The sequence below is a fragment of the Mauremys reevesii genome, linkage group 6 (genome assembly GCF_016161935.1).
Source record: "Mauremys reevesii isolate NIE-2019 linkage group 6, ASM1616193v1, whole genome shotgun sequence".
Classification (NCBI taxonomy): Eukaryota; Metazoa; Chordata; order Testudines; family Geoemydidae; genus Mauremys; species Mauremys reevesii.
Genome location: NC_052628.1, coordinates 32,133,910 through 32,155,234, shown reverse-complemented (window position 1 = coordinate 32,155,234; position 21,325 = coordinate 32,133,910). Strand labels below are relative to the sequence as shown.

The 21,325-nt window shown below is 41.8% G+C and overlaps 1 protein-coding gene across 5 annotated transcripts in view; it reads left to right on the top strand.

Moving 5' to 3' along the window:
- The window catches only part of ARL15 (ADP ribosylation factor like GTPase 15), a 314,760-nt gene that overhangs the window by 121,871 nt on the left and 171,564 nt on the right, over positions 1–21,325 (top strand). For all 5 annotated transcript variants that reach the window (XM_039543482.1, XM_039543480.1, XM_039543479.1 and 2 more), the window contains exons 2-3: positions 5,372–5,516; positions 13,758–13,817. In XM_039543482.1, the coding sequence (XP_039399416.1) occupies positions 5,372–5,516; positions 13,758–13,817 (205 nt within the window). The remainder of the gene's footprint in view (positions 1–5,371; positions 5,517–13,757; positions 13,818–21,325) is intronic.

The window sequence follows — 21,325 nt, the reverse complement described above, 5'->3', positions numbered from 1 at the left end:
AAGTGTGAGCCTGACAGTGCAACTCACTATTAGGACAGGGATTGCTGCTCTACTAGTGTCCCCTCTGCTCTTCTCTGGAAAAGGTTCAGAAAAGGGTAACAAAAATGATTAGGGCTATGGAACAGCTTCTGTCTGAGGAGCAATTAATAAGACTGGGATTTCTCAGCTTGGAAAAGAGATGATATGATAGAGGTCTATAAAATCATGTCTGGATGTGCAGAAAGTAAATAAGGAAGTGTTATTTACCCCTTCTCATAACACAAGAACTAGGGGTCACCAAATGAATTAATAGGCAGCACGTTTAAAACAAACAAAAGGAAGTATTTTTTCACACAACACACAGTCTACCTGTGGAACTCTTTGCCAGAGGATGTTGTGAAGGCCAAGACTATAACAGGGTTCAAAAAAGAACTAGATAAATTCATGGAGGATAGGTCCATCAATGGCTGTTAGCCAGGATGGGCAGGGATGGTGTCCCTAGCCTCTATTTGCCAGAAGCTGGGAATGAGCGACAGGGGATGGATCACTTGATTACCTGTTCTGCTCATTCCTTCTGAGGCACTTAGCATTGGCCACTGTCGGAAGACAGGATACTTGGCTAGATGGACCTATGGCCGCTCTTATGTTCTTAGAGGAGATTAAACATCTCATAGCAGTTTCTGAAAAGAGTAGGGGACTATTGCAGTGTCCTGGGAAGAACAATAGCAAGTATATAGTAAAATTTCAGTTGTGGGTAGTGGTGCTTTTTTTTTTTTTTGCAGTAAGTGGTTAATAATTTAGCCAATTGAACTTTTAAAGACTGTTGTGAGTGCAGAACTTTTACAACAGCATTTAATTTTATCTTCTGTTACTCTTACTGGCCCATCAGCTCATATAGCTTCTTGTTGCCCTAAGAAAAATCTATAATCAAAACAGTAGCTGAGTGATGTTTTTAATGTACTCCGTGAGATCTCTGAATATGTAGTATGGTTTTAAATATTGCTTTTCATTTGGGGCAGGAAATGTGTCCAAAGATGTTTTGTGGAGTGCAGTGTTCACTTGGACTATTTACAGTAATTGTTATTTACAAGATCTCAAAATGCTTTACAATGTAATAAATCAGACCCAGGATTGCAAGGAATATGTATATAGATAAGATAAACGATTGTTGCATTCCACAACAGCACATACACACCTTTAAATATTAGAATGCATTTTACTGAGATAGGAATAACGACCTCATTGAGTGCATTAAAAACAACATTCAGCTACTGGTTTTCATTGTAGATTTGGGGGTGAGAAGCAACTATATGAGTTGATGGGTCTGTAAGAGCAACAGGAGATAAAATTAAATGTTGCAAAAGTTCTGCATTCACAACAGTCTTTAAAAGTTCAATTGGCTAAATTATTAGCCAGCTACTGCACACACATGTACGTATGTATATACACACACCCTCTGAAATTTTACTGTATACAGGAACTCCTCACTTAACATTTTAGTTATGTTCCTGAAAAATGCAACTTTAAGTGAAATGATGTTAAACTAATCCAATTTTCCCATAAGATTTAATGTAAATGGGGGGGGGGGGAGGAGATTCCAAGGAAATATTTTTGGGCAAAGAAAAGGCGTTATATACTGTACAGTAGTGTACTGTACTGTGGTTGGGAAGTGCCCCGGCTTACCCCACGCAGGCACAGCTTCCCCGGAGAAGAACAGGCGCCAACTTTGCTGGGAATGCTCCAGGCCCCCCTCTTCCTGTCCTTGCTCCACTCCAGGCTCACTTCTTCCCACCCCGACTCCACCTCCTCTCTGGAGCACGCCACATCCCTGCTCCTCTTTCCCCCCCCCCCCCCCCCCCGGAAAGTCCTAAGCACTGCCAAACAACTGTTTAGTGGCACTTAAGACTTTCCTGGAGAGAGGGGGAGGAGTGGAGACCCAGTGCTTCCCCACTCCTCCACCTCCCTCCCAGAAAGTCCTAAGCGCTGCTGAACAGCTGTTTGGCGGTGGGGGAAGAGCTGGGAGGGAGGGGAAGGAGTCGGAGAAGAGGAACTTGTGCTATGCTTCCTTATAAAGTTTCTGCTCTTCCACAGAATCTTAAAAGCAGTGGACAAAGCAGGCAGCCAAATGACTTTATAAGGGAGCATTGCACATCTTTAAATGAGCATGTTCCATAATTGAGCAGTTACGTAACTTTGAAACAATGGTAAGCGGGAGTAGGTTAAGTGAGGAGTTACTGTACTTGATATTGTCTTTCTAACAAGCACACAAATGTTTCTCATCAAGAGTTTTTAACAAAAATTATTTGTGGAAATTTTCCTCTTTCACACATGGATGTGACTTGCATGTTTTTTATTAACCTGAGATCTTTTGGGCCCACGCCTGTGGAAAAAGAAAAATTGTTTAAAAAAAAACTTAAAACCTTCTGACAACTAGGTGGTAGGTAACAGAGATGAGATATTTAGGGATGACTCAATTTAAAGACCCTGTCTGCACTAAGAAAATTTCCTGTGATTGACAGTGAGATATTAACTATTTGCTTTTTTCTTCAATCCCCCACTCAGTCCACCAAAACAGGGTTAAAAATGATATGGCTAATTTTGACTGGACTTTCTCTGACCTGTGCTGATTGCTCCAACCTTCCCTCATGGTCTCTTCTCAACATCACTCCATGCCTGCCCATTTTACTCTTTTCTCCCTGTCTTGTTCCCTTCACTCTTTTCCTTCAGTGTCCCATTTCCCATCTCTTTTCTTTCTACCCTCCTAAAGGTGGGGAAGGAATCATGGAACAAACATGTTTTTTTGCCATCACATTGTTCACTCTGCTTGTGTGTTATATTCCTTCCTTCAACCTATGTTTGTCTTGTCTATTTGGGCTGTAAGCAGTTTGGGGCAGGAGACTTTCTTTCTGTTCTGTGCCTAGCACAATGGAGTCCTGGTCCATGGCTGGGGCTCACAGGTGTTCTGATAATACAAACAATAATAAATATGGCTTCCAGAGCTGTGAGATCTGATCTCTGTAATGAATGTTCAAATGGTGTGGCCCGTTTTCATTAATAGCCAAACAATTTTCTACCCCTGCAGAGTGAGAAGGCAGTGATGGTTGCCCAGCATTGCTAAAAGATAACTTTTTCTTAATGTGAATGGCTATAGTTAAGTTTAAAATGTGTCTTGCTTATAAAACTATTGGCCAGTGAGATTGGTAAATATAGATTACTGGGCAATGGAAGTCTTAAAAATGGTTTTATAAAATATAAACGTGTTACTGATGGTAGCACCTGAAATGTTTGCCAGTAGTATATTTGGCCAATGATAAAAAGTATGTCGCGTCTTTTAAGTTGTGGAAATATTTTCAGGCCAACACATTAAATGGTTTTGAGCACTTACTCCTTTTATTTCAACAAAATAAAACGTTACATTCAATATGCAAGAAAAGTCACTATTCGTAAGACAAGAAAATAACAAACATTGCAGTAAAGGCTATATTCTTTCCATATACAAAAATTGATATTTTCTCTATTTAACTACATTAATTGGAAGTGAATATTTTTGGCCAAATCATATATTTTCACTTTGGCTTTTATAAAGGGAACAGAGAAGCTATGTTGACTAATGTGTGGAAACTGGCTCTGGAGGGGGGAAAAATAGTGAGTTTGATGTTGAATCTCAAGTTTCATTTAAAACTTGCTTGGTTCACAAATAAATCAGGGGTTTTCCTGTCACCATTGCATACTCTGCCTGGAATTTGAACGTCAGCCTGGATTCTTCTTATTTTATGTGCCATTGTTCTTTTGTTTATGAAGATTGTTTCTTTAGATTGGCTGGTGTAAGGAAACAAACCAATATGACTGCAGAATGAAACATTTTGCATTGGAATTGTGTATATTTGCGGTGTGTTAATCTTTATGCAGGCGTAGACAAGAAAAAAATATGTAACAAGACTGATAATGCCAAATCCTGTCCTCAGACAGACCTAATATCTTCCACTCAAATAGGTGCACATAGATATGAGAATTCAAGCCTTGATGTGTTTAAAATAACGAGGTTGAGTGTTACGCATATGTTTTCAAAAGAACAATTAAAAAGTTAACACTCCTGCAGTTTAAATTCATTATCAATAATATAACATTTAATCCAAAATAATCCCATTATAAATTTAGTATCATAGTAAACTGGATGTGTGATCATGTCTCCCTCTAGTGGGTGGCCTGTAATGTACTCGCTTGCAATTTACAAGCAACAGTGTTAGTATTACTTTAGCTAGGTGGTAGACTCACATTTCTGGTGCTGAAGCTGCTGGATTTGATACCTAGTGAGGGATCTTATTGTGTGTGTGTGTGTGTTTCAGATATGCAGACAGTCATGAATTGTCTATGCAATCACATTTTCTATCACTTGGTACAGCTTCTTTGTGCCTTACTCTTGGGGTAGTTGATACTGATGAGTGCTTGCTGAGAGAATGCTTTGATTTGGGCAGTGCATTTTATATACTTAAGTAAAATGTGGTGATCGTTCATATTTGAATATAAATATTATGCAGAAGCCTTTAGCACTGGTTTTGTCAGAATGGCGATCTTTTAAATTGTTTGAAAAGATTTTACCTGTAATGCATAAATAAAGGTCTAAAGGACTAATTAAATTGCTGCCCTGGCTCTTAAGAGTTGCCATAAGAAAGACATAGTTTAAGCAGTTTTAGTACTTCATGCAGTCACACAATGATTAATTTACACCTCTCTATTGTATAGTGTGGTGAACAAAGTGTAAGTTCCGCCTAAGGTGTGTGCATTAATAAACCCACATAGTGTGTTGTGTGTTAACTGTTATAAAATATATCCTGAAAGCCAGTTCAAGCTGACTGTAAACTGGACATCATCCCCTTGAAGGTACAAGTAGGGGAATATTGGGGAGGGGATGAAGACAATGTCACCAAAGGATTTCCTCCCTTTCCTGACAACTGGGAGTGTCTGGCCAGCAGCAGCTCCAAAACTGCTCGCTAGTTGGGCCAGGTATGGCATTAGTTACAAATGTGAATAGCAGTTGCATCTCTTGCTGATTCTAATGATGGCGGCAAACATGGTTGGACAAATATTTGAATAGCATGCACGCTTGTCTCGTTAAATGTGCATTTTTATGCTATTCAGGAAATTAAATCAGATTGCCCATCCCATGCGTATCAGATCTAGTGTATTGATTTTTTTCACCTAGTGCTTTCTTAAAAATCTGGTTTTTAGACTCTGGTTGGGCTAATCATAGTCTAGTAAATGCTGATTGTACCAGGACATTTGGAAAAAAGAGAATATTTTGCTTGTCTTTGTTGCTTTTAATTTTGTGAATTGGAATTTTTTAATTTTGTTATAGAATATGTGAAGTCTTTTTTTTTCTTTTTCCTGGCAGTGTTTTAAAGCGCTTTGCTGCAAGGGACCACCACCTCCACGACCTGAATATGACTTGGTTTGTATAGGTCTCACTGGTTCTGGCAAGACAAGTCTACTGTCACAGCTTTGCTGTGAAAGCCAAGAGAATATAGTTTCTACAACAGGTATGATGCTGCTGTCAGGAAGGTTTTTTTCAACCAAAAGTAATGTTTCTAATACTTTAGATAACTGTCAGTTAAATTATGCATTCCTTAATAATAATAATAAATTAAAAAATTGAGGTGGTATTATCTTATATTTGTTTCTCTATTAATAATTCAAATGCACACAATGGAATGAAATGAAAAGGAATACGGGAACTAACTAATGAATATGTAGAATAATCCTTGATACTTTTGTAGCCCAGAAATTTTGAGTTTACAGTGGCAATTTTATAAAGTTTGGTTCCTAATATATTTATATCAGTTACCCAAATGAACGTATTTATTCCCTTGGCTGCTACTTACTTAGTCCCATGTTCATTGTTCTACTGTGTGGGGTGTGTGTATAGTTTGAAAAGTGAGTGTGTTATCTTTTGTTTAAAGATGAACGGCTACACTAACTGGGTTAGATTTAAAGTGTGTGCTGAAGATTGTGTAGATCTTCAGCATAGTAATTCATTTTTAAAAATAATCTTTTTAACAGTGTTTAGAACTGAGTAATTAACCGAGATGCAAAGGCAGCTTACACTGGCAAAATTGAATTTAATTTAAAAACCTGGGGAATTTTCACAAAAACATACAATCTGGTGTATTTTAAAAGTGAGAGAGCTCTCCAGTAACATGGGTGGTGTATCTAAATTGTTAATTTCTAAAGGTCCTACCCCCTGTAGATTTTTCTGTAGACACCAAAAAGGGAAGAAAGAAACCTTTTGAAGTCTTATTCCTTAAGGGGCTTTGCTACATAGGCACAAAGTGAGGGGAAAAGGTGATAGTAAATGGGGTGAGATGAGGAAACTAGAGGATACACATTAGGCCTTAAGTCCTTCCAAAGTCAGTCACTGCAGCACTGTGGAATGTTTAAGTAACCAAAAGAAAACTTAATCAATGGTCAGTGTTTATTGCTGGTCATAGTCCTTTCTCTTTGGTCAGTGGAGGAGAGGAATGGAGCAGGAACAGGTTTAGATCAGAGATAAATTCTACAAAAACAGAGTGAAATAAAGGAGTTAAATATAAACAGACATAACTAAAACTTATAAATGTATCTACAGGTCTGTCGCATCTTACGCTGGGGTTACGTTCCGCGGTCAGCGCATAAAGCGAAAACCGCGTATAGTCAAAATGACCCTTGACAATCCCTTAAATCACCCATAAAGTACTATGTATTGTATACGGCAATGTACAGTATATAATAAAGACTACATATGCAAAATATAATTTTACAGTATTTTTAATAACATAACAGACACAGAAGAATGAAAGAATAAAAAATGAAAACAGTGCAGTACAGTATTGTAAACCTGAACAGTCACCAGTCTTGTACTGTACACACTCCAATGATTAGTCTTCCTCTTCCCCTGACACTATTATTGAGTCGTCAGGGCTTGATGTCGATCCAGGAGATGATGGGCCAGGCTTGGGTGATGGAGAGCGAGTCTTAGACGAAGTGGTTGGCTCTGGTTCAGCTCGAGAAGTTGATTGTGTAGGCTCTGCTGCTGCTGGTTGTTTTTTCTTTAAAAACATGGTGATTGGCAACTGTTGCTGTTGTCTCTTGAGCTCCTCAAACATTTCTTGGTATGGTCTCAAATCATCCGTAATACTACGTGTGATTTTGAGGCTTCGTTCCATAGAGGGATCATATTCAGAAATTAAATCATTTAAGTGTTTTGCTGCTTGGAACACTTCAGAAAATTTATGAAGATTCCAAGTTGCAGGCTCTTGCTGTTCGTCATCATCTTCGTCTTCTGTAGATAAAATTATCAGTTCGACTAACTCTTCGTTAGTCAATGTTTCTCTATGGCCCTCAATTAATTGCTCAATTTCTTCCTCGAGGATGTTGACGAAGCCATCACCACCCACTTGCTTGGCCACCTGAAGAATGAGTTGCACTTCTTCATCAATGGTCGGGAAACCCTTAAAATCACTTACACAGTCTTCCCATAGGTTTCGCCAACATGCATTGACTGTTTCAGGCTTGATTGCATCCATTGCCTGTTTAATATAAGTGATGCAATCAGCAATGTTGAAGGACTTTCAACACTCCATCACATTAACATTGGGATCAGCATCCATAGCGGTAAGGATCCGTGAGAATGTAAGCCTCGTTTTCATTAGCTTTGAAACAGCTAATGACGCCTTGGTCGAGAGGTTGGAGGATGGAGGTGGTATTGGCGGGGAAAAGACGACTTCAACATCATTCTGCGCAAACAGGAGTGCCGCAGGATGGCCAGGAGCATTGTCTATGATCAGCAACACTTTAAAGTCAAGTCCTTTTTCTTCAAGGTACTGCTTGACCTCCAGAATGAAACACTTGTGGAACCAATCCAGAAATAATGCTGCCTTTTTATTTGATTGCCAGAACACAGGCAGGAGATTTTTGTTCTTGCCTTTTAGTGCATGGGGATTTGCAGCCCTGTAGAGCAAGCCCGGCTTTATTAAATGCCCAGCCGCATTGCCACAAAGCAACAGAGTCACACGGTCTTTAGCTGCTTTGAAGCCAGGGGCTTGTCTTTCTGATTTTGAAATGTAAGTGTGGGTGGGCATTTTTTTCCAGAAGAGCCCAGTCTCATCAGCATTAAAAACTTGTTCTGGAAGATAGCCCCTTTCCTCTATGATTTTCTTTAATTGTTCGGGGTAGGCTTTTGCTGCATCCTCATTGGCAGATGCAGCTTCACCAGTAGTCTGCACGTTTTTGAGGTTGAAGCAGTTCCTAAAACTGTTAAGCCAACCTTGGCTGGCTTTGAATTCCTTCTTATCAGAAGGCTGTCCCTCTTCGGTGGGAGGTTTGAACAGCACATAGATGCTAAGAGCCTTTTCTCGCAACATGTTGCCATTGCTAGGCACACTTTTACGGTTCATGTCTTCCAGCCATAAGTTTAATGACTTTTCAGTCTTCACTAAAGTCTTATCACGCACTTGGCTCGTCACCTTAGCAGTTACTGGAGCACTTGATGCCACGACTTGATGAATTTCTGTCTCTCGAATCTTGTTGGCACGGATGCTAGATTAGTTGCGGACGTATTTACATGCCATGTTGGCTATGGACATACCATCTGTCAATAAGTCCAACACGGCAAATTTTTCCTCCAGCGTTGGAACGCATCGCTGTTTCTTCGGTTGAGCACCAGATGAAGTAGGTGCCTTGCGTTTAGGGGCCATGTTATACAGTACGAAAAATACGTACTGTCTTTTTAAACAGTACAGGCACAGCAGAATCTCACTCAGCGTGGCGAGATGCGCACAGTATGAGAGGCACAGGGGGACTGAGTACTGTAATGGGAACAGCAGATTCGCTTCTCCCATCTCTCTCTCACTCCGGGGCAGACGCACTATTTAAACTTTTTTTTTTTTGCCAACTCTCCAGGGTTACTATAGAGGAGACCCTTATCACAGGCCTAAAGACATGCTGTTTCTGTCAAGTCCTCCCCCCCCCCCCCCCAAATATTTTAGCTGGTGGAATCGCCCGTATTTTTTTTCTCCCGACCGCGCAAAGCTGAAATCGTGCATGTTAAATGCGCGTAAGATGCGACAGACCTGTTTTTAAGCAAGAAGCTTAAAAACAAACATAGGAGAACCAGGATGCCTGGCAATAAGAGATGATTGTGACACAATAGGCATTAATGAAAAATGGTGAAATGACAAAAACAAATACCTGGGTATAAAATTAATAAGGAGGAGAGATTAGGTCATAGAGGAGGGAGAGCAATCTTGTAATTTTTTTTTCTAGTTATGTGACCCTAGTGATTGAGTAAAGTTGATTTGTTAGTGTAATAGGGAAGGGGTGTGTGACAGTGTTTGTGTGAGGAGTTGGTGTATGTAGGTATGTGTTTCATATACACCTCTACCCCGATATAACGCGACCTGATATAACACGGATTCGGATATAACGCGGTAAAGCATTGCTCGGGGGGCTGCACACTCCAGCAGATCAAGCAAGTTTGATATAATGGGGTTTCACCTATAACGCAGTAAGATTTTTTTTTTTTTTTTTTGGCTCCAGAGGACAGCGTTATATCGGGGTAGAGGTATATGTGGTTTTGAGTTTTGCATTCTTGTCCATGAGCAGCCTTAATTGGTTTTCATGGTGTGCTCAATATCCTCACATTTTAATAATTTAAATAAAATAGAAAGGTAAGAAATTTAAAAGTGATTCAAGGTAATACTGTTTCTTACACAATGTGTACTTAACCCATGGAATTCATTGCCATTACAGTTGTATCATATAGACTTTAAAAGGGATAAAACCCTTCTGTTTCAAGGCATAAGCCAACATCCAGCTCACGTGGTTAGGAAGAAACTTGCTGTATGGGCAGGTTATTCCGTAATTTGATCTCTGCAGAGTTTCTTGCATCTTCCTCTGAAGCATCTGTTATTGGCCAGTGTCAGAACCAGAATACTGGAAGCCACTGGTCTGTCCTGGTATGTCAGGTCCTCTGTTCTGTTCAGCAACAAATATAGTGCTGGATTGGCAAACTTGGGCAGCCCTCAGAATTGTACCTGACCAAACCACTTCAGAGATATTGCATGTGTAAACATGTTGATACTGCATGTGCTATACTAGAAGTTAGGAGCCCCAAACTCCCCTTCCCCAGCTTCCTGAAGGGGTGCTTTCCTCTAAATCCCCCTCCCCTTCCAATCCACTTGATCCAATCACAGTGTCCCTTCTGTAACAAGTACTTGAACTGGATATCTGCCATATTAACCTAACCTCCCTGACCTGCTGTGGGGGAGGTGAAGAAACCCTCTCCACCTTGGCCTATCTGGTGATGAGGGAAAAATTCCTTCCCAGCCCTCAAGGAAAAAGGGCGACTAGCATAATGCCCATAGTAGATCTTAAAGAAACCCAATTCTACTCTGATTCCATGGATGGGAAGGGTGGGTGTTTACCCTGCCTCAGTATGTGGTTCCTGTCAGGGTCCTTGACTGAGGTGTCCCCCAATATCCAGGGCCACTCTCTATCTAAAAGTCCTTTGCCTTAGATCGCAACCTCCCAATTGCTGCACATATAGCTTGGATACTGTGCCTGTTTCCCCAGTTTTGGCTGCGGTTTAGCTGCAGCAACATTGCGCTGTGATCCAGTTTCCACTGGAATCTTGGCCACAGCCATCCTGGGCCATGCCTCAGTTTCCCCACAGTTGGTTCTCAGTAACTGCTGGGACTGTGGCCATAACAACCCTGATCTGGACCTTCCCCCTCCCCCCAGTGTTGGTCCCCAATTTATGCTGGAATCTTGGCTTCAGACACACTCTGAGCTGTGCCTCAGGTTTTCCAAATTTCGTTCCCAGTTTCAACTGGAGTATTGGCTGCAAATGCCCTGAGCTGTGCCTCAGTTTCCCCAATTTCTGTTAACTACAGAGGTGCTTGCTATACATATGCCCCCCTCACAGAGGGAACTCTCTCAATGGTCTGTGGCCCCATCCCTAAGTTCCTTCTGCGAGATGGAACACTCAGAGGTGTTTGGTTTGTAACATTCTGCCTGCCATTGCTCTGCTGCAACCTGGTCCCAGACCTCTGCAAAGCTTATAGAATGCTGTACCCCTTAGTGTCTGGACTCTAGGACTTGGGGAATCCCTGTAAGAAATTCCAAACTGTGGGAATGTCCCTTTATCTCCCCTATTCTCCTTCTTGCCCCTCACAGCTCTATGGTGGTGAGAGTCCACCCATCCGCCCTCCCCCTTGTAAGAGGGACCACACAACTCTGTGGTGAGTAGAGGGTGTTGCCATACTAGCTGTCACACTGGACAACCTTCCTCCTATCATACGCGCACTTGCTCTGCAGTGGGGTGAGAGCTCAGGCAGCCTTTCTGTCCCCCTCTGTGCCCCCTCATTGCTGCGGGGGGACACCCATTCATTATGCTGTGTTAAGGGGGCCTAGTCAGCCTCCCCTGCAAGGAGCTACCTGGCCTTTCTCCTCTGGCTCAAACGGTTGCTGCTCCAGGCTTTCCCCCAACACCCATATGTTTCCCTGGCTGCCCTTCCCCACTGCACATGGTCCTGCATATGAATTGGGGGTAAGGTGGGAGAGAGGGAGTTCAGCTTGGTCCTCAACCCCCAGGCCCTAATGGGGTCCATTCACCCAGCCCTGGCCAAGGAAAACCTTCTTTGGGTCCTGTGGTGCCTCCCACCGCTGCTGCTGCCCTTTCTGCATTTTTGTGATCCTGGGGTGACTTCACTCGGGCCTCAGTGAGGCCCTACTTGTCACCCTGAGACTCCTGGAAACCCCCAACAGTGTATGGTGCTCCTCAGGTTCCTCTGCTGCTGCCTGGCAATTAGTGGGAGCCCGATATTCTCCCCTCATATTAACCAGAGACCAGAGGACCCTCTAGGCAAACTAGGCAGCTGCCTATAGCAGCAATTTCTGCCTAGGTGCCAGGGGCAGCTGGGCCCAACCAGACTGGTGTTTGGGAGGCATGGCCCCACCATTTCTACTGTAACCACCAAACCATCAGAAAGCTGGCTGTGCGCCTCCTCCCCTCCCCAATTCAGAGCCTCTGTTCTAGGAGATGGGAGGGGTTTAGTACACTGAAGTTTGGCCTATGGCAGCAGATTGTCTTGACCAGCTTTAGGTGCAGTGCTTCTTCCTATGCATCGAGGATCTTGTTCTGTTTATAGTTTATAAAGGACTAATAAATGATTGATCAATATTTTAATAAAAGGTTAATAAATTGTTACAGATTTAGTCCAGTCAGTCAATGGGTTGGTTATAAACGTACATAACACCTACTGAAGTGTTTGTAACCATCTAGAGTACATACTACTCTGTAACAGGGTTGTAATGTCTACTACATAATTTATTAACCCTTTATCAGCATATTAAGAGTGACCAAGAAAAGCATACTTTAAGTAAAACAACGTATGCAGTTCAATTTATTTTCCTAGTCTCTTTCTATGTTAAAAATCCTAGAATGGTTACCTAATATTATTAGTATTAATGCAAAACTTCAGTTTCAGTAACATTTTTTAATGGGGATTTCCAAAAAACATGCACATTCTATCAACTTCTATTTTTTGGACTTACATTCCCACATCACTTTTAAGTGAAGTACGAATGTGGAGGATGGGGGTAATGCTTTGTTGCACAAGATATTAGCAGAATGGAGTTTCTGTGGCTAAGCTAATAAATCCCTATTTATAGAAAGGTTATGTTGACAAGCTTATAGGTACGGCCCTACCAAATTCACAGCTGTGAAAAATGTGTGTCAGACTGTGAAATCCGATCTCCCCCGTGAAATCTGGCTATTGTAGGGGAAACCAGATTTCACAGAGCTGCGTGTCCAGAGAGCAGCACCTGCTGGCCAGGAGCCCAGCTCTGAAGGTAGTGCTGCCACCAGCAGCGCACAGAAGTGAGGGTGGCATGGTATGAGGAGGTTGTCACTTTTTGTGGGGGGAGCAGGGCCAACATTACAGGTGGGCAATTGTCCAGGGCCCTGTGGTCAGGGGTCACCATGGTAACCCCCTACCCCTCTCCTACAGCCAGCCCAAGGTCCCTTTAACTCCCAAGTGCTGTACCTGGAGCTGGGAAGAGGTGGGGCTGGGGGTGCCCTGGACAGGGGTTTCTACTTTGCACCAGACTCCAGTTGAGGAGGGACAGGACTTCCTCTTTCCCTGCACAGGCTGCTCCCAGGGCAAGGTCAGACCCACCTCTGGGAACCTCCCTGGCTGTAGGAAGTTTTGCATCTGTAGGGTGGGAGCTCAGCTCAGAAGGCATCACCACCACCAGCAGCAGTGCAGAATTGAGGGTGTCTTGGTATGGTATTGCCACCCCCTTACTTCTGCACTGCTGCTGGCAGTGGTGCTGCCTTCAGATTTGGGCACCTAGCCAGCAGCTGCCCTCAGGCTGCCCAACTCTGAAGGCAGTAGTGCAGAAGTAAGGGTGGCAATACTGAGACACCCCCCCCCCACGTACCTTTTGGTTGGGACCCCCATGGTTACAGTACTGTGAAATTTCAGATTTAAATATCTAAAACCATGAAATTTACAATTTTAAAAATCCTACGACTCTGAAATTAACCAAAATGGACCGTGAATTTGGTAGGGCCCTCCTTATAGGTCTACTTGTATTAATTGATTTGCTTCTGTCCAATCTATATTTAATGTGACTGAGTAGCTTATCTAAAACCACAGTGAACACAATAGTTTTAATGGATACAGTCTATTTTAAAATACCTTACCAAATAAGTTACTAACACTTTTTGTTTCTAATTTTAGGTTTTAGCATAAAAGCAGTGCCATTCCAGAATGCCATCTTGAATGTAAAAGAACTTGGAGGTATAACACTTTTAATCACTTGCATATTTGATCGATATTTTACTTTCATTTCACTGTATAAAGGACAGAGTGCTGCCAGGGCTTGCAGCTGACCCAACCCCAGCCGCTGCTCTGGCGGGCCGGAGACCACTGTTCCGATGGCCCTGGGCTGGCCCAGAAGAAGTCGGAGGTCCTGGAAAGTCATGGAATCAGTGACCTTTATGACAGAATTGTAGCCTTAATTATGACATTTGTCTATGCATTTATATTGTACTTGTCACCATTGTGCCTGAGTGACATCTGAGTTCTATTTAGCTGTGCAATTCTTTCCCAATGTCGCAAAGTAAAGTCACTTGGGGCCAAATTTTGGAGTCTAAATGTAGTCAGTTAAAGGTAGATGTCAGGTAGCTAGATACTGGTTTAGACTCAAGGGCTTCAGTGCCCAGCCTGATGGTTGGGTATTTTTAATAATGTTTTGAAGTGGGAGGGATGTTTTCTATTGCATTAGGGTGAAGATTCTTAAGAGGAGGTAGCGCTTTCTGGAGGGCTGAAAAGTGAAGACCTCACTTGGAAAGAGATGCAGGGCAGCTTTTACATATGTTTATATTTTCTGTAGAAGCACCATGAAGACTGCAACACCTTTGACTTGATTGCAGTGCGGCAGCGTGTTGATCCTGTCAGGCAGTGTTGGCCCCTGATATTTTTCCCCTTCCTCTGTTTGTGTATGTTTAGTTTTTGTAACTTCTCTTTCTCTGCTAAACTTTGTCCTGGAATTTCTGCTGTTGATGTTGAGGGAGAGGGGCCTGTATTAGGTTAGTTTTGTAAGATCTCTGTTCCCCCCACACCCTCCCAAACACTAATATGTTGTGGCTGAGTTTTGTTTTCTGTACTATAGCAGTCTTGTCTGGGCAGTTGATGTTGAGAATCTGGAGAGGCTGAAAGGAATCTGTCTTCAAAGGTTCACTATTCATTGTCAATCAAAAGGGAAAAGTTCCGTTTAGATTTTAATTTGTGATGTACTCAATTAATTTAAAAATTACCTTGCAATCTTAGCCTTTGGAAAATTGCAAGCCTTGTCCAGTTGCCGGAGCACAGTGAAGATTTGTTTAAAATACTTTAAGGGCTGACTGTTAAAACTCATACTTTTTTAGATTTCTTCTTTCAGCAGCCAAGCAGTTATGTGAAACAGATGCCGATTGTGTACTATTCCTTTTGTTTGGCTGAAGGAATACTCCTCCTTGTAGTGGAAGGTGGTGTATGTTTGTACCATTCTAGTTACCTCCTGGAGCTTCTAATACACCCAGGTTCTCTGTTTCTGTAGAATTATACAAAAAAAAATTCATTTACAGCTTATAGAGAAAAAAGCCACTTTCATGTTATCTGCTGTTCTTGGTCTCATTAACTCTTCATCATTCTTTAGTATTTGTTTGGGACAGGGAGCAAATCTTGCTGTGCTCTGTTGCAGACATTTGCCTTTTATCAAACACTGTTTTAGATTCTTAAGCATCAAAAAAGTGAATGAACATGTTAAATTTTCTGATTATTTGACTCACGGAGTATCCTGACCTCTTGCATCATTTAGCTGAACAGATTATATTGTATTTTTAAACAATATTAACTTGGTACATTGAATCTGGTTTTGAATCCAATTTCTGAAATATTAGAAGTTTTGTTTTTTAAAAAAAGATTTTGAATCAGTAAGAAAATCTGTGGAGACTTTAAAATCACAAATACTTAAATACTTGAAATATTTGAAATGCTGTTCTTCCTTCATTTGCCTGCCAAGTCCAGTGTCCAGAGTTAAGTTTCTCTTTTGACAGAGCAATTGTGTAATTCCTTTTGTTTTTTTCTTCTTAAATTGCAAGACATTAAGTTTTGAATTTGATAAATGAGATAATCTGTTTCTTTGATTAGACTACTACTCAGGAGATTAAGCATTCCTTAACCCAGATGCCCCAAAAGGGTACTTTTACTGTGCAGATATAAATAGCCCCCCCTCACTTAGCTAAGGTACACCATGAAATGGTTTCAGAGTAGCAGCCCTGTTAGTCTGTATCAGCAAAAAGAACAATGCCCTTCTGCCATGTACATTGGCCAAACAAGACGATCTCTACGCAAAAGAATAAACGGACACAAATCTAACATCAGGAATCATAACATTAAAAAACCAGTAGGAGAACACTTCAATCTCTCTGTCTAGTGACAGACGTTAAGGTGGCAATTTTGCAACAGAAAAGCTTCAAAAACAGACTCCAACGAGAAGCTGCTGAACTTGAATTAATATGCAAACTAGATACCATTAACTTTGGTTTGAACAGAGACTGGGAATGGCTCAGTCATTACACTAATTGAATCTATTTCCCCATGTTAAAGTATCCTCACTGTCAACTGTCTGAAATGGGCCATCTTGATTACCACTTCAAAAGTTTTTCTCCCCTGCTGATAATAGCTTCTCTTAATTAATTAGCTTCTTACAGTTGGTATGGGTATGTCCACCTTTTCGTGTTCTCTGTATGTATGTGTGTTCCGTTCTATGAAGTGGGTTGTAGCCCATGAAAGCTTATGCTCAAATAAATGTGTTAGTCTCTAAGGTGCCACAAGTACTCCTGTTCTTTACCATGAAATGGAAGAGTTGGAGGTCCAGCAAAGCCCTAGCATGGTATTGTAAGCAGAAACTGCACCTGATTCAGTATAAAATGTGGGAGATGAGAGAATGAGGGAGTGTGAAGAGACTGGAAAAATGGCAAGGAAGAAGCTGACTTTGTCTGTTTAAAATTTTAATTAATGAATTTAGTGCTGGTGAGTTCCCTGGATAAACTGAGCCCCTTGGTTTATCCACAGTACAGATACTATAGGACAGCACCAATGGCAAACTTCTTCATGTTGTCCGGCCAAAAAGTCTTATTCATAATCTGGAGACACTACCTCTGGAGTGATAATAGTTTAGTCAGTGTTTTCCTTTGGTTGCTGGCTTCATGATACTAACAAAATCAGTGCTAGTTATTGGTGATATCTGAGATGTGGATACTTTATCGTCTTGATTTAGTTCCCAGTAACACATTTCAGAATAATCACATCAAATAACATTTACATCCATATAGTCATGTAATTTTAGAGACCGAAGAAGCCAAATTTGGTCTTTTAATCTATTATCCTGTAAATGGAGGATTGAAAATTGTGGTGAAATATTTCTAACTTCCAGACTGATGGAGTTGAAGAATTAATTAGAGATGGAAAAATCTAAGTTTTATTATCAAATTTCTCTTGATTGCCCAATTGAGGCTGGAGGAGGTTTTCTCTACGGGCAAATTCTAAGCTTCTTCCAGCAATGGTCCACCCCAAGCCCTGTACCACTTCTCTGGAGTTCTGCTCCTTGCTTCATCGGTATGTGTTTCGGGCCATGAAGGAAAAGGTCACAGTGAAATCTTGGAGTATTGAAATATTGTGGCCATTCAAGGAATGAGATTGAGATGGGGTAAGAAATTTTAGGTAGAGGAAGGACCAGAGTTGTTGCAATAAGATCACATGGCTGCTTTAATTTTGGAAGTTTGTTTGTTGACTCCTTTCTTGTTGACAAGTCAAGAGGAGTCTGAAGGAGGGATTTAATGAACAGAAGTGAATGAACAGCTTGGTAAATCATAATTAAGAGGATATTCCATGTGTAGGAGGCAGTGTAGAAACAGTAATTGACTGCTGTAGAAGAAGTTAATGAGTGGCGTATCAAGGCTGACGTCGTTGGAGGATATAGGGGATGAGTACTACTATAAGAATAGATGGCTAACCCAAAGAATAGAATTTACAGGAGCTGTGTAAGTTTTGTTGTTGTTGTTGTTTGTTTTTTTTTTTTTTCCCCACAAGCAAGAGCTTGATTACCACAGGGGAGATTTGAGACCATGGCAGACCATATCAACCCAGCTGCAGGCTCAACTACAAATGTCTGTATGTGTCTAGCTCTTGCATCATATGGCTTCCTGCACTTATAGAAGTGTAGGGCTGGAAGGGACCTCGATAGATCATGTAGTCCACCCCCCTGTGCTGAGGCAGGTCCAAGTATACCTAGACCCTCTCTGGCATGTTTGTCTAACTTGTTCTTAAAAATCTCTAATAAGCAGATTCCACAACCTCCCTTGGTAACATATTCAATATCCTTATAGTTAAAAAGGTTTTCCTAATATCTAACCTAAATCTCCCTTGCTGCAGTTTAAACTGATTACTTGTCCTACCTTTAGTGGAACAATTTGATCACTGCCCTCTTTTTAACAGCCTTTACCATATTTGAAGACTTATCAGGTCTTCCCCTAGCCTTTTTTTCTCAAGACTAAACATGCCCGCAGTATGCCAGACTTCACCTATGCACCATGCAAATCTTTGTATCTATACAGCAGACATCAGCAAAGTGTAATTTAACAAATACAACTGTGAGGTGCTATGCTTAAGGAAGAAAAACCAAATGCACAAATACAAATGGAGGCTAACTGGCTTATAATAATAATTGGAGATATAACTATCTCCTAGAACTGGAAGGGACCTTGAAAAGTCATTGAGTCCAGTCCCTGCCTTCACTAGCAGGACCAAGTACTGATTTTTGCCCCAGATCCTTAAGTGGCCCCCTCAAGGATAGAACTCACAACCCTGGGTTTAGCAGGCCAATGCTCAAACCACTGAGCTATCCCTTCCCCCCTGACAAGGACCTGGGAGTTGTGATGGATCACAACCTCAACTTGAGTCAATGCAATACAGTTGCAAAAAAAAGCAAATGTAATTTTAGGTTGCATTAACAGAGGCCTAGCATGCAAATCGGGGAAGGTGATAGTACAACTCTACTGAGCACTGGTTAGACTTTAGCTGGAGTACTGTGTCCAATTTTGGTCAACAATGTATAGCAAGGATGTAGAGAAACTTGAAAGGATCCAGAGGCAAGTGACAAAGATGATCAAAGGGATGGAATGCAAGCCATATGAGCAAAGGCTGAAGGAACTGGGTATTCTTAGTTTGGGAAAAGAGATTAAGGGAGGGACATGATCGCAGTCTTCAAATATTTGAAAGGCTGCCATAAAAAAGATGGAGAAAAGTTCTCTCTTGCCACAGACAGCAGGACAAGATGCAATGGGTTCAAACTACAGCATAGCAGATTTGGATTCAATCTCAGGAAAAACTTCCTAACTGTGTAAGAACAGTAGGACAATGGAACAGACTGCGTTAGGAGGTTGTGGAAGCTCCTTCACTGGAGGTTTTCAAAAGGGAGGATATCCATCTGTCTTGGATGGTTCAGACACAACAAATCCTACATCTTGGCAGGGGGTTAGACTAGATGACCTTTGTGGTCACTTCTAAGCCTGTGGTTCTATGATCACATGGCATGAGAGTTCAGATCTTACTAGAATTCCTCTCATCATTAGATTCATGGAAGGACCTATGCTGGGTGTGCAAAGAATACCACTTTTTCACCTCTACCTTCCAAAATGCTGGGGACAGATACCTCAAAGTTAGGGGAGGGAAGCTCCCTTAGACCACTTTCAAACCCAAGACTTCTGGACTCTTGAGAACTCACTTCCACATAAATGTCCTAGTACTTAGAAATGCTGTGAACCTAAGCATTTGGCTATCTCTGCTCTGCAAACTATCTGTTCATTTTGGGAACTGGTGCCTTTGTCACCAAATCTCATCAGTGGTTCTGTATCTACCAGACTTATAGAATCTTAGACAACTACAAGTAGACTGTCAAGGACTCTGCCCTGCAGACCATCTTCCGTAGGTGGGGTAACCAGGATTGGGCCTGTTTACTACAGGTCAGAATGAGAAATATCGACATTCTCTTTAAGGGGGGTTGGGCAGGGAAGGTCCAGGATCCAAGTTCAGTGCATTTCTCATCTCATGGACACCAGGGATCATGCACATCTATCCATATAGATGTGGCCCATATAGTTTTTGTATTCAGACCTAAGGAATGTATAGCCTCCAGTCACATAACCTCTTACCTGATGTGATCTAGTAGGACTGCGGTCAGAGTCTACTCCTGAGCCCAGTGTTGTTGCAGTGTGGATGCTGGCTGGTTAATTTCCATTGAGAAAATCTATTCATTTGAAGCCCAGAACATTTTGGTGCATAGCAGAAAAAAATCTACTAGACTGGCCTATGCAGCTAAATGAAAGAGGTTTTCTATTTGGGCAGCACAATGTCACCTTAGAAACTGATTTCCTGATATTCTGGACTATCAGTTAGCTCCATAAGAAAATATTCAGAAGCAATATCAATGCATCCCACTTTTCAGGTCATACCAAATTTTGCCAACCCTAAGATTCCTCAAGGGCCTCGTTAATGTGTTACCCCCCCATTAGGGAGCCCCCTCCATCTTAGAACTTCAGCACAGTTTTAGTTGGTTTAATGGGACCCCTTTTAAGCCTCTGGCAACTTGCTCTTTATACCATCTATCTATGCAGACTTTGAAGGGCAGAGGAAATTCAGGCCCTTATGGCTGGTCCACTTTATGCCACATTTCACAGAGCTAAGATAATGCTTAAGCAGCATGCTAAGTTCTAATCAGATTTATTTCAGATTTTTATTTGAATCAACTGATTTCCCCACCCCACCTCCTGATTCCCAGTTTTCTTCCCTAAGCCTCCAGAGGGAAGACAAAGTGCACATCCTTGACACGTGTAGGGCTCTTTAATAATACCTTGATAGAATGAGACCTTTTGGGGGAGCTCTCAAGCTGTTTGTAGCATGTGCAGAAAGGGTTAAAGATCAGGCAATGTCCACCCAAAAGTTGTCTAAATAGGAATGTCTAATTAAAACATGCTATGAGCTAGCTAGATTACATCTACCCATGCTGGGTGGAACCCATTCTACTAGGGCTCAGACAGCTTCTCTAAGAAGTGTCCCTATCTCAGTAATTGCAGAGCAGCTATATTGGAATCAGTCCATGCTTTCACACAGTTCACCTACCAGTGATGCATGATTTGTTGAGGGGTGGGGTATTTGATATAGTTGTATATAATGCAGTGGTGTGCAAACTTTTCCAGTCATGCCCCCCCATTAATAGAATCTGTTCGCTTGCCTCCCCCCTTATCGCACAGCCAAGTCTTCCTCAGCAGCGGAGCTTGGGCCGAAGATGGAAGTGGAGCAGGGGCTGGGGTTGGGGGCAGGGAGAGAATGAGGGCGGAGCTGCGGTCTGGAGGTGGAGCAGGAATGGGGGCTGAATGGGGTTGGGGGCAGAGCGGGGCTGGAAGCATGGCGTTCCCTCCCTATCCCCTGTGGGTACTGGCTCCTCTCTCCCAAACATTCCTCCATGCCTCTCTAGCGTGGCGGGCCAGTTTGGGGACCCACTGACATAATGGAATTTGTTTTTATCTTTTTCCTTTCTAAATGAAATCATCTTTGAGATTTCTTCTGATTTCCCATAGAAAAAAAGTATGATTATGTAATTTCAGACTGCATAATTCATATGCACAAAAGGGACAAATTAGTTTGCACAGGCAACCATAAATCTGATGTTTCCTAAGTTTCAAGTGCTTAAATTTGCAACCTAA